At 43.9% G+C, this 13,415-nt stretch overlaps 1 protein-coding gene across 1 annotated transcript in view; it reads left to right on the top strand.

Moving 5' to 3' along the window:
• The window catches only part of GALNT10 (polypeptide N-acetylgalactosaminyltransferase 10), a 75,814-nt gene that overhangs the window by 36,066 nt on the left and 26,333 nt on the right, over positions 1 to 13,415 (top strand). The window contains exons 4-6 of the mRNA XM_070739020.1: positions 130 to 296; positions 4,741 to 4,926; positions 6,339 to 6,522. Coding sequence (XP_070595121.1) covers positions 130 to 296; positions 4,741 to 4,926; positions 6,339 to 6,522 — 537 coding nt within the window. The remainder of the gene's footprint in view (positions 1 to 129; positions 297 to 4,740; positions 4,927 to 6,338; positions 6,523 to 13,415) is intronic.

Genomic DNA, 13,415 nt, shown 5'->3' with positions numbered 1-13,415 from the left:
ATAATAAGCTGTTAGTTAACTGGATGTTTAATATTTGCATGCAATAATAGAAGTGATTTCTTTAGGTGCTGGAGCAGAGGTAATATTTTATAAATACTGATCAACGTGGTAATTCTCTTCATCTTTAAGCTGCAATAGCAAGCTATATCTGGAACAACTTCCCAACACCAGTATAATAATCCCATTCCACAATGAAGGATGGTCCTCACTTCTTCGAACAGTGCATAGTATCCTCAATCGCTCTCCTCCTGAACTGATAGCTGAGATTGTGCTGGTGGATGATTTCAGTGATAGAGGTACATCCAATGTGTAATATATTTGCTGATACATTATCACTCAGCCAAAACAATGGCGTATATTGGATTGTTTCGCACATACAATACATAAAATACATTTTAATGTTGAGCTTTTAAGTACAGTGGTACCTCATCTTATGAACTTAATTCGTTCCGTGACGAGGTTCGTAAGTAGAACAGTTCGTAAGATAAAACAATGTTTCCCATAGGAATCAATGTAAAAGCAAATAATGCGTGCAAGCCCATTAGGAAAATCCAAAACATTAAGGCTTTTTTTTTAAAAAAAAGCGGCGGGCGGATGAAGTAGAGGCGAATGGAGTGGGGACAGAGGTGAGCCAAGAGAGCGGCGGGCAAGACCATCTCACTGCCAAAATGTGCCTGTGAGAGCCCCGGTCATCCATCCCCCACAGCCACCTCCTTCCAGAAGCCTGCGAGGAGCCAAAAACGGGTGTGGGGAAGGGTGGAATTTTCGGCTTCTGGGTGGACAGGAGAGCCCGGAGCCACCACCCTCCCACCCGCCTTGCCGGTCACCCCCCCTTTGGCAAAAGTGCCCGCCTTAAGAGATGCACCAAGGCCGCCCGGGAGGGGCCACTGCCGGGACGGGATCCCCTCGCTGCCCGTGTCCCCACTCCATTAGCCTCCGCTTAATCTTCCTGTCCTTGTAGCCATCAGGATAAGAAGGCTCGTCTCTCTTGCTCGCTCAGTTGCTCTTGTGCCGGCTGCAAAGACAGGGAGGCACGGCGTCAGGACTTTCTCCTTGCTGAGCTCCTGGGCATCGTCCGTGGCGCCAAACCCACCCAGGAGCATCCCTCAGGGTTGTATAAGAAGGTCCCGAGATGGGGCAGCTCCCTTCTTCGCTCCTCTGCCTTTGGGAGAAAAAACAAAACAAAACCTTCCCTCCAGGGTACCAACATTCACCCACTTCAGTATGGTGCCACCCCCGAAGGGTGGAGAAAATCCGGGCCTTTGGAGCACAAAGAGGGAGGGGAGGCGTGGATTTCCCACAGACCAGGGGGGGGTGTTTCCAGCTGGTGGCTTTCAAAGGGGTGTGTGTGTGAGAGAGAGAGGGAGAGTTTGTGTGGTGCGTGTGTGGTGCGTGTGTGGTGCGTGTGTGTGTGAGAGAGAGACCAGGCAGGGAAGGAAGGCTGGTAGGTGACAGGCATCATCACCCCCTCTTTTCTCACCTGCTGCGCACCTTCCTCCATTGCAGTCCTCACAACGCCCATTCTCAGCTTCCTCTCCGGGGAAAACGGCCCTGAAGCCTTGTGAGCTGAGCCAGCCGGCCGGCCGATCATCCCTTTACCGCACAAGATGGCCATGACCCCCCACCGCCACCTCCAGACGCTCTCAGCCCGGCTGCTCTCCCCATCTGCCCGCAGCTTTATTTCCTCACCAACTCCACCCTTTCGGACCCGGCCAGGAAGGAGTCTCCATGATATCAAAGCCCCAACCCTATTGACGTCATCGGAATCCCAGCCATCAATGGGGGGCTAAAAATAGATGCCTCCGAGCATAAAATACTCGCCCCGGTGTGCGCAGCGGTTTCCCCGCCTTGGATGCCCTATGCTTGGGCTTTGTTTCCCGCCCCCTGGCTCTGCCACAATAATATGTGTGCCGAGTGGAAAATATAAAGAAGAATCAAAAGTTCCCCGAGGAACCCAAGGCCAAGGAGATGGGCTGCCAGGGGTTGACGGGGCGACCCAGGGAGAGCCAAGGAGCATTGTCTGAGGCCAAAGCGCGGGTCCTTGCCACGGCCAGGATTCCCCGCCTCAGGATTGCCGGTGTAAACAAAAGGAGGCAGGGAATCCTGGCAGGGGCGGCAAGCAAATGGGAAATGGGATTCCCTGCCTCCTTTTGCTTGACCGGGAATCCCGGCCATGGCTAAGACCTGCGCTTCGGCCTCAGACAAGGCTCGCCTTAAAGTAGTGAAGCCCCCCGCTGCAAAAGGAGGTGGGGAATCCCGGTGGGGGCGGCAAGAAAATGGGAAATCCCGGCGGTGACAGTCACAAGGCAGGGGAATCCCTGCGGCAGTAAGAGAGTTCACGCGCAGTAAGAGGGCCCACACACCTGAGCTCGGGTTCATAAGGTAAAAATGGTTCTTAAGAAGAGGCAAACAAATCTTAAACACCGGGTTCGTATCTCGAAAAGTTCATATGAAGAGGCGTTCATAAGATGAGGTACCACTGTACTTCCCCTGTTGTTGTTTTAAAAATATTAATGTATCCTATGTGCCATACTTATTTCTTAATGCTAAGGAAAACATTTACGAGTCTTCGGAGAGGGGCGGCATACAAATCTAATATATTATTATTATTATTATTATTATTATTATTATTATTATTATTTGCTTGAGTTAAAAACTTTTTAAAAGAGTTATAGAATTAAGTAAGGCAGATGAACCATGCAGAATCAAACTTTCTGATTTAGATAATTATATGTGTGTTTTAATGGGCTGGTGTGTATTATTGAATTATATGTTGTAATTTAACATAGTAAATAGCTTTTCTAATTTTGAGTAGTATTGTTTAAGAATCTCACTGGATGAGGACAAGCATACACATGTAGTCAATGTTCTATGTCATGTGGCAGGGAGAATGTTGACAAGCATGAACAGAAGAATTGTACTCCTCAGTAGCAGCTCATATTCAAGGTAGATCTTCACAAAACAGTCATTAAGATTATTGGTCATTGGTAGCCCAATTCTCCATGAATGTATTCAGTTCCCTTTCTAATTTGATAGTATTACATTCCAAAGATTAATTGTGTATCATTCGTGGATGTATGCATAAAAGGCACTTTCTTTTACTATTGCTGAATTTTTCCCATTTAGTTTTAATAATTAACTTTGTAAGAGAAGGATAAAATTCCCTATCCCAATTGTCCATATGATGCATATTTTAATATACATCTATCTCCCCTTACTGAGCTTTACTCTGAATAAAAAAAGCCATAATCAATGTAGTCCTCATAGATAGCTGCTGAAATCCTCTCTGTTTTGATTACATTTTCTAAACCTTTTCCAGTACCACATTAATCTTCCTGAGGTATGGTGTACAGAACTGTACATAGTATTCCAAATGCTATGGAATATATGATTGATAAAGGGACAAAACTACATCGACTTTTTTATTTCCTGTTCCTTTCATAATGATTTCAAGCTTAGAATTTATATCTTTACAGCTACTGTGCAGTGAAATGACACTTTCATTGAACTATCCATCATGATTCCAAAATCCCTTTCTTGCTCAATCACTAACAGTTCAAATTCCATTAATATATGTGAAGTACGTGGTTTTTGGGGCACTTCACATTTCTTTGCATTTGTTTTCACTGAACTATGCATAGCTTAAACCTAGGGGAATTAGAAAAACACATGTTTTTAATGGCTATTTACATAATAACCTCTAAGACTCCCAGAGCTGTTAAAGGAATTGATAAGTATATATTTTACCAAAAAAAATAACTTTTGATGTCCTCATCCATATTGGAAAGATCCTTTTGGAACTCTCTTTTATTTTATTATCCTAAACAGTTTGGCATCAAATGTTTTCTTCTTGCCCATACTATTTTATGAACAAATTAAATAGTCTTTGTCCCAACACAACCCTACTTTGAGAATATTCTCAATTTGACCTTTGTATCAACTATTTCTTGTTTTATGGCCTATTTTCAGACCAAAAATGTTTTCTCTCTTGCTCAGTTGCTTTTGAAATTGTTTAGGAGTGTTTGGTAAGACACTTTATTTGGAACTACAAGTACACAATATAGGATCACTTTTGCCTTTATGTTTCCTAATAATCTTAGAAACAACAACATGCTTATGACCAGTTACTTAATGAATGTTTGAAGATACAATAGACCAGTAGCAGGTTCTAAAACCCGTTGCATCTGGTTCGTGCGCACGCATGCACAGAAACTTCTGCACATGCACAGAAGCATCCTGGGTGGGTAGGGGGAGTCTCCCACTGCCTCTGCTACTGGTTCGCCGAACCAGGAACAACCCACCGCTACAATAGACTCCTTAAAAGGTGCTTGCAATCCAGTTCCAAAATTCCAATGGTTGAGGTTCCCCATAGTCATATAACCACCTTTTGGACACATATATTGCCATTTGCAGAATCCCACATAATCCTACAGTCATATGACTATATTATATAATATTTTTGCCCAAACTGGCATTTAATTCCAGTTTCCCTGTAAAAGCGCTCCATAGTGAACAATTGCTTAATGGCCATATTTAACAAAAAGTTATCAAATTGTTTTAGACATATGACCCATTTTTTGACTGCCATGACTTGCCTGGTTCAATTACAGTAAGAGGTTGAAGACTGCTTGCATTTTCTCTTTATGTTGTTGCTGTTCAGCTTCTAAAGCTGAGGTAGAATCCCCTTTTTTCATAGTTTCATTTTTAATGCATCTTTTACCTTCATTTTGTTCCATGCAGAGCATCTCAAAAAGCGCTTGGAGGATTATATGGCCCATTTTCCAAAAGTTAGGATTCTTCGAACTAAGAAGAGAGAAGGGCTAATAAGAACTCGAATGCTTGGAGCTTCTGCAGCCATAGGAGATGTTATTACCTTCTTAGATTCCCACTGTGAAGCAAATGTGAACTGGTTGCCACCCCTTCTAGGTAAGAATCCTATCTGAAATGCATTTCTGAATGATCAATTGCAGATGGAGTGCCTTTCTGAACAACCAGAATCTGACATTATCCAAGCCTTCCAGTGTCAGAGTAAGATTTCATTGACTTAACATTAGAATATCTCCTACCTGTTAGTATTCTAGCATTCAAATTGCTATGGTTTTTTTCCAATTTAGGGGATGGGGAATATGGGGATAATCAATTATTTCTTTTGTGCTCAATCACGTTTCATTTTCACAATTATTCATTTAATTTACAGTACATAGTATGTAGCCAATTTTTTTAAAAATAAAACAGCCATACAAACAATGTAAACATTAAAACAGTTAAATGATTAAAATCTATACAGCATAATCACTAGGAGAGAGAAACAGTATTATGGGCTTCACACTCCCCACTAATCCCCAGACCAGATGACAAAGTGAAATCATCAGAGCTTTCTGAAGGCCATCCAGATCAGGGCCAATCAGACCTCAGCAGCAGAAATGTTCCTCCTCCAAGGTCCCACCAAATGATACTTTCTAGTGGATGAAACCCACAACAATCATCTTCTGCTGGATCTGATATCACTGGGGAGAAGCAGTCCCTTACATAATTTGGCCCCATGCCATGTAGGGCTTTATAAGTTACAAAGTTAATATCTAAGTTGTTTCATTATATTGCTGCATATTATATTTATATTTATAAAACAATATTAAATTACGTTGTAAGCTATAAAGCTTAGAAAGTACCTTGAATTGGACTGGGAAAAAGATTGATAATCAATTCATCTCATAGAGCAGAGGTGTAATGTGTTTAGGTTTAGGTGCACATGTAATTGCTCATTCCATGGCAATTGCACAAACTGAAGCTTCCAAATACTTTTCAAGAGTAGCCTCATGTAAAGTGAATTATAGTAATCCTTGAGGATAGTGCATGGGAATGTGCAAGAGACACTACAGGGGTCAAGGATGTACGAGGACACAAGAAGATGCATGACAAACATTGGATGGGTTGGGGAGGGTGTGCGAGGTTGCAAGATAGATACAGTGAGACTTGAAAGGAGCATGGGGACAGGATCAATGGAAACACAGAGCAGGTGAGGAAGAGGACACAGATGAGAGACACTTTTTCCAGTAACTTGCAACCTTTTCTGCTGTCCTCCCCACTGACTTTCTGGAGATCTGGAGTTGAAAATGGTGATCTTGTGATTGTGGATGCTTGGCACTAAGTGATGCAATCCAATGGTAGTGTGCCTTACAACTACAGTTCTTAATGATAAAAATTCCAGTCCCAATCAGCATAATTAACCAAGGACTGCCTGAGTTCTTTTTCTAAGATTCTTTTTATGTTCTTCTGTAAGAGTGTTAGTTATATTGTTACAAATGAAAGTATAAAATACTTTTTTTTTAATTCTCCAGACCGCATTGCTCGAAATCGCAAAACTATTGTTTGTCCAATGATTGATGTCATTGATCATGATCATTTTGGCTATGAAACACAAGCTGGAGATGCAATGCGAGGCGCATTTGACTGGGAGATGTATTATAAGCGAATCCCAATTCCTCCTGAATTACAGAAACCTGATCCCAGTGACCCTTTTGAGTAAGTTCATGAGACAAAGTGAATACTTGCTTAACAAGCTAAGAGGTTGTAGGTTTTCAGACAGATATAATTGCTAGATGTTCTTTCTTCTCTCTCCTCGAAAAAGAAAGGGACTCAACAAAAGTAAAAAGTGAAAGTCAGTCACAAAATGGACAAAATAAATCATGTAATTATATTATAGACTACTGTTCCTTGAAATAACATCTCCTTCCAGTTATCAAAATCATCTGTTTTCAAATTGGCTTTTCTTTGTTTTTACACAGTTGGCACAAAAGTCTTGTAGCAGAAGCGATCTCTGTCTCTAAAAACATTATTTCCATTAACTGTTGGTATTCCCTCAAATAAAATATTGGAGTAAAGATTAGACTCTCTAAGCATGAAGACAAATAGGAGTTTAAAAATCTGTGTCAAAAATACTGTCATTGTCATTTTTCCTTCTTCCACTGTAGCCAAGAATGTACCACAATCAAGAACCTACCATTAAGAATGTAAATTTGTGATAGGTGGTTGTTACATGCTACCTGGTTTTCAGGTACAGATACTTATAGCAACAATTCTTCTAATTCCCTTGATCTGAGTTCTATCTCTACAGCTATACTTTGTGTCCTTGTAAGAGGGAAATTTTGAAAAATAAAAGTCATAATATTTCTTGCCGAGTTCAAGATTACACAGCTGCTATCCAAAATATTAAAATACAGTGATCTCAATTCACAGTGATCTCAATATAGAGATAGTCCTCCCTTAACAAAAATAAACAGAGCTCCCTGGAAGTTTTGTCATGTAGTAAATCCTTGCAGTTGTTAAGCAAATCATTATGTGATCTGATTTAATTTTATAACATTTTTATTGGTTCTAAAACCTTTTTTATTATGGTTATAAAATGAGTGACAGAGGTTGTTAAGCAAATAATTTGGTTGTTAAATAATATATTCTCCCAAATACCATATTTTTCGGAGTATAATATGCACTTTTCCTCCCTAAAAGAGGGTGAAAATTTGGGTGCATCTTATACACTGAATGTAGCCAAAAATGCAAGGTACAGAGGAGGCAATGGTCTGTGGCCATCCCTGCAGTCTGGAACAGCTGATTGGGGCTACTCCAGGAGGCTGATCCACCCCCCAATCAGCTGATCATGATGAATCAGGCTGCAGTAATGTGCTGAAGCTGACCTGGCTGCAAGGACTCAGAGTTTGCAGCAGCAATCATATCCAGAAAACACACGCAAGTAACTTGATTCAGTAGGATTCAATAACTTCTCTTTATATATAATATAACACATGAACTAAATACTGTATACACTAATAAAGGCAGGTTTTCCAACCTGTCTAACACAAGCAGAGGAAAGGAGTTTCAGTTTTTAACAGCAGAGTAGTTTACAGCTCAGCACCGACTCAGAGCTGCATAGCTAAGCCATACTCAGGCTCCTTACTGTCTCCTTCCTTGTTGCTCACACAGCAAATATTGTCTCAACTGTCTCACACACTGACAGGACACTAGCCGGATGAGTACCGATAGATGCTAGTAGGCAGAGGCAGAATTTTTTTTTTCATCCCCCAAAAAACTAATGTTCCTTATACTCTAGAGCAGAGGTCCCCAACCTTTTTTGCACCAGGGACCGGCATTAAGCTAGACCAGTTTTCCATGGCCCGGTGGGGGGGGGGGGGGGCTTTGGTCATATGGGGGTGGGGTTCATTTCCTTCATTTCCTCTTTCTCTCATTCCCTCTTTCTATCCTTTCTATCTCTCACTCTTTCCTTCTCTCCCTCCCTTTCTCTCTCTTTCCTTTCTCTCATTCCCTCTTTCTATCCTTTCTATCTCTCACTCTTTCCTTCTCTCTCTCCCTTTCTCTCTCTTTCCTTTCTCTCATTCCCTCTTTCTATCCTTTCTATCTCTCACTCTTTCCTTCTCTCCCTCCCTTTCTCTCTTTCCTTTCTCTCATTCCCTCTTTCTATCCTTTCTATCTCTCACTCTTTCCTTCTCTCCCTCCCTTTCTCTCTCTTTCCTTTCTCTCATTCCCTCTTTCTATCTCTCACTCTTTCCTTCTCTCTCTCCCTTTCTCTCTCTTTCCTTTCTCTCATTCCCTCTTACTCTCTATCCTTTCTATCTCTCACTCCTTTCTCTCCCTCCCTTTCTCTCTCTTTCCTTTCTCTCATTCACTCTTTGTCTCCTGCGCCTGCCTGCACCTGCCCTGCACCCCCCACCGCGGAGGGAAAGCATTTGGTATCGGCACCGCCAACCCCCCCTCCACGAGCAGCAAAAGACTAAGCGGCGGGGTGCGCCCTTTGCATTTCGGCATTGGCGCTCTCCCCTCCACGAGCAGCAAAAGCCTCAGCGATGGAGCAGAAAGGCAAACGACGCGATCAGTCGCTGAGGCTTTTGCTGCTCCTGGAGGAGAGAGCGCCAATGCCGAAATGCAAAGGGCGCACCCCGCCGCTTAGGCTTTTGCTGCTCCTGGAGGGGGGGAGGATTTAATCCTCCCCGCCCCCCCGGCAGCCAAACCTCGCTGAGGCTTTGGAGTTCGGGCGATCCGACGGAGTTCCCGCTCCCACCAACGCTCTGCAGCCGCGCCAGAGCCACCGCCACGAGAAAGCTTTCCAAGACCCATCAACGTCCCGCTGGAAGATGCCCTCCCGCCAGCCGCGCCGCCCCGGAGCCCCGAAGGCTCGCAGCAGAGGGAGGCAAAGCGGCGCGCGGCAGCCACAACAAGCCCGCACTTGTCGCGCGATGGGAGCGCGAGGACGACCGCAGGCGCGACCCGGGCAGCCTTTCGACCGACTCGCTTTCGCCGCGCCCGGGAAGCGGCCGCTACGGGGCAAAAGGCGCGTGGGCCGGAGGGAGCGCCTTCTTCCGAGGGGCCACTCGCGCAGGCCCCGCACCTCCCATCCAGCCATGCTCGAAGGAGGCGGCTGGCGAAGCGCGGGGCGGGCCGAGCAGAGCCGCGGCATCAGTGGCGGCCGAGCGCCCCGCCCCGTCGGGGAAGGAGTCGGGAGGGAGCGGTATTTAACCCGGGGCCGGCCGGGTGCGACGGCAGAGACGGCTGACCAACCCCCACGAGAGGCTCGAATAGCGGCGGCGTCTCCTGGGGCTGCCTGCGCCTGCCCTGCACCCCCCACCGCGGAGGGAAAGCATTGCCGAAATGCAAAGGGCGCACCCCGCCGCTTAGGCTTTTGCTGCTCCTGGAGGGGGGGAGGATTTAATCCTCCCCGCCCCCCCGGCAGCCAAAGCTAGCTGTCAGCGGCGGCGCGGACCGGCTGAAAAACCCCAACGGCCCGGTCCTGGTCCGCGGACCGGCGGTTGGGGACCTCTGCTCTAGAGCAGGGGTCGCCAAACTTGGCAACTTTAAGACTTGTGGACTTCAATTTCCAGAATTCTCCAGCCATGGCTGGCTGGAGAATTCTGGGAATTCTTGTACTCTAAAAAATATGGTAGGTGTTTCTTCCCAGAAACTAGCAAAAAATGTCACAAATCACATGATTGCAGGATGTTGCAACTCATTATAAATCCAATCCAGTAGCCAAGCACCCAAAATATAATCATGTGACTGGGGGGGGGGGCACAGCGGTCACAACTTCAAGGACAGGTTATGAGTAACTGTTTTAAGAGGGTTTCATAGTAATTTTGAACCATCCTTAAGTGAGGACTGCCTTTATTATATACTGTTGGAAGTACAATGATGTTTTAGGTAGTAAAATAATGTTAAACATAAAATACTTTAATGCTTTCAGTTTTGCCTCTACAGTTGTTTAATCACCAGTTATGTTGTCATCTACTTCATTTTTCAATATTTATATTGAAAATTGCATTCCTTGCTGCAGTTCCAACTACTGTGTCAGCAAATTCTGTGTGCTAAGAGGGGACCCGCAGCTTTATTTAGTTCCATTCAATCATATCAATTCTTGGATACTGTCTAGACAAGTCCCTGCAGTTTCCTTAGCAAGGTTTTTCAGGAGTGGTTTGTTATTGGCTCCTTCCTGAGGTTGAGACGAAGGGACTGGCCCAATATCACCCTGCCAGCTTTGTGCCTAAGCAAGACTAGAACTCACAGTCTCCCAATTCCTAGCCTGATGCTGTAACAATTACACTAAACTGGCTCTCATATATTATGTCCATAGACACTTAATATTAAAATATGTTTGAATTGCATCTAGCTGTTAGTTTTTTTCTTTTTTCCAGTAATTTCTCTTCTTCATTTATTATAGAATATTTATTATATTATAAAATATATACATTAAAGAGTTCTGTTCTGTCCTTCATTCTCTGAAAGTTCAGGGGGCCCTAATTTTGTATATTCAACAGGCTTCAACAGAAACAGGCTTCAACAGACCCAGTGCTTTCTTCTCTGTTTCATGAATACATAGTCTTACCATTCTGTTTTCTGCTGCTTCTGCTATAGTGCATATTCGGTTTTTGCCTCCTCTTCCATCAGTGAATACCAGTTTTCTGAGGGATCTCTCAAAGTTATGTACAGTGTTCCTTCGATTTTCGCGGGTTCGAACTTCGTGAAAGTCTATACCACAGTTTTTCAAAAATATTAATTAAAAAATACTTCGCGGGTTTTTTTCCTATACAGTGGTACCTCAAGATACGAACCCCTCGTCTTACGAACAACTCGTGATACGAACCCGGGGTTCAGAAAAATTTTGCCTCTTCTTACGAACTTTTTTCGAGTTACGAACCGGCGTTCAGAGACTGCTGGGAAGCCGCGCGGCTGTTTTAAAAGGTGACAGCCGGGGGGCGGGGCTTCCCAGAAGCCTCCCGAACGCCGGTTCGTAACTCGAACAAAGTTCGTAAGAAGAGGCAAAATTTTTCTGAACCCCGGGTTCGGTTCGGGAGGTTGCTGGGAAGCCCCCCAGCCCGGCTGTCACCTTTTAAAACAGCCGCGCGGCTTCCCAGCTGTCTCCCAAAGCCGAACGCGGAAGTTCGGCTTTGGCGTTCGGCTTCAGGAGACAGCTGGGAAGCAGTGCGGCTGTTTTAAAAGGTCGCAGCCGGCCTGGGGGGCTTCCCAGCACCCCCCTGAACCCCGGTTCAGGGGGGTGCTGGGAAGCCCCCAGGCCGGCTGCGACCTTTTAAAACACCCGCGCCGCTTCCCAGCTGTCTCCTGAAGCCGAACGCGGAAGTTCGGCTTTGGCGTTCGGCTTCAGGAAACAGATGGGAAGCGGCGCGGCTCTTTTAAAAGGTCGCAGCCGGCCTGGGGGGCTTCCCAGCACCCCCCCCCCGAACCCGGGTTTGGGGGGGTGCTGGGAAGCCCCCCAGGCCGGCTGCGACCTTTTAAAAGAGCCGTGCCGCTTCCCATCTGTCTCCTGAAGCCGAACGCCAAAGCCGAACTTCCGCGTTCGGCTTCAGGAGACAGCTGGGAAGCGGCACGGCTCTTTTAAAAGGGAAGCCCCCCAGGCCGGCTGTCACCTTTTAAAACAGCCGCGCGGCTTCCCAGCAGTCGCCGAAAGCCTTTTTTTTTGCGGGGGGTTTTTTGGTTGCACGGATTAATTGACTTTACATTGTTTCCTATGGGAAACAATGTTTCGTCTTACGAACCTTTCATCTTATGAACCTCCTCCTTGCACCAATTAAGTTCGTATCATGAGGTATTACTGTACTACGGTTTTTCCCAACCAATGACATCATATGTCATCACCAAACTTTCATCTGCTTTTAATAAATATTTTTTTTTAATAAACTTTAATAAATAAACATGGTGAGTAATAATCTAAATGGTTACTAAGGGAATGGAAAATTGCAATTTAGGGGTTTAAAGTATTAAGGGAAGGTTTGTGATACTGTTCATAGCCAAAAATAGTGTATTTACTTCCGCATCTCTACTTCGCGGAAATTCGACTTTCGCGGGTGGTCTCGGAACGCATCCCCCGCAAAAAGCGAGGGAACACTGTATACCACTCTGGTTTGAATTAAGTCTGAAGAAAATCATTTCAAGGTTCTGGTAACATTACCCTTTTTCTGCATGAAGCCAATAAAGAGAAAAAAGCAAAAAGAGTGGTGATAAAAAAGAACAATATAGATTTTGTAGATTTACTCTGAGGGATCTTTATTTTCTTATAGAAAAAATTCTGAACATTAGTTTTTCTAGATATGCATCTGCATAGAACTTGTTCAACAACTTCTATAGCTTAAAGAATTCTTGACTATGTTCCCCCTTTCCTCGTATACTTCTTGCAACTAGTTTTTCTAGGTTTCTTTTCTACTGTCATGTCAATAACTATTCTACATTTTTTTTCTTTCCGTCATTTTAATTTTTTTGATTTTAGATGTTTTAACACATATGTTTTCAGATGAGATGTCCCTCTTCCTTTCCTTCTAACTCTTCTGGCTTCAGCTTTGTATCTTAAAGGTTCCTTTCTACAAGTACCAAGTTAGCAGGAACAAACCTCCGTCCTCATCTAGGCACAGTCTTTACCCATTCTACCTTGGGAAGAAAATGATGCCATAGACGTTCGTAGGTGATATCAAAAAGTTACTGAACAGGCTTGCAAGAATCATCCAGCTTGTTTGTTAGCATCTCTTTGGCCTCAGGTTATTATCAGACTCCGATAGTTTCTTTGACTTTCCCCAAAGTTCCTCTTGTGTTCCAGAAGTTGCTGTATAGTATAAATGACATTGTAATCAAAATGCAAAATATCCAAAGTGAGAAGTAAAAAACAAAATAGTAGTAAAATGCTATTATTATTATTATTATTATTATTATTATTATTATTATTATTATTATTATTATTATTATTTATTGGATTTGTATGCCGCCCCTCTCTGCAGACTCGGGGCGGCTAACAACAATTATAAAAAACAACATATAACAATCCAATTTAATAAAACAACTAAAAACCCTTATTATAAAAACCAAACATACACACAAACATACCATACATAACTTGTAATGGCCTAGGG

The sequence above is a fragment of the Erythrolamprus reginae genome, chromosome 2, assembly GCF_031021105.1.
Source record: "Erythrolamprus reginae isolate rEryReg1 chromosome 2, rEryReg1.hap1, whole genome shotgun sequence".
NCBI classification, from domain to species: Eukaryota; Metazoa; Chordata; class Lepidosauria; order Squamata; family Dipsadidae; genus Erythrolamprus; species Erythrolamprus reginae.
Note: the sequence above shows the minus strand (reverse complement) of the source record. Positions and strands in the feature narration are given on the sequence as shown.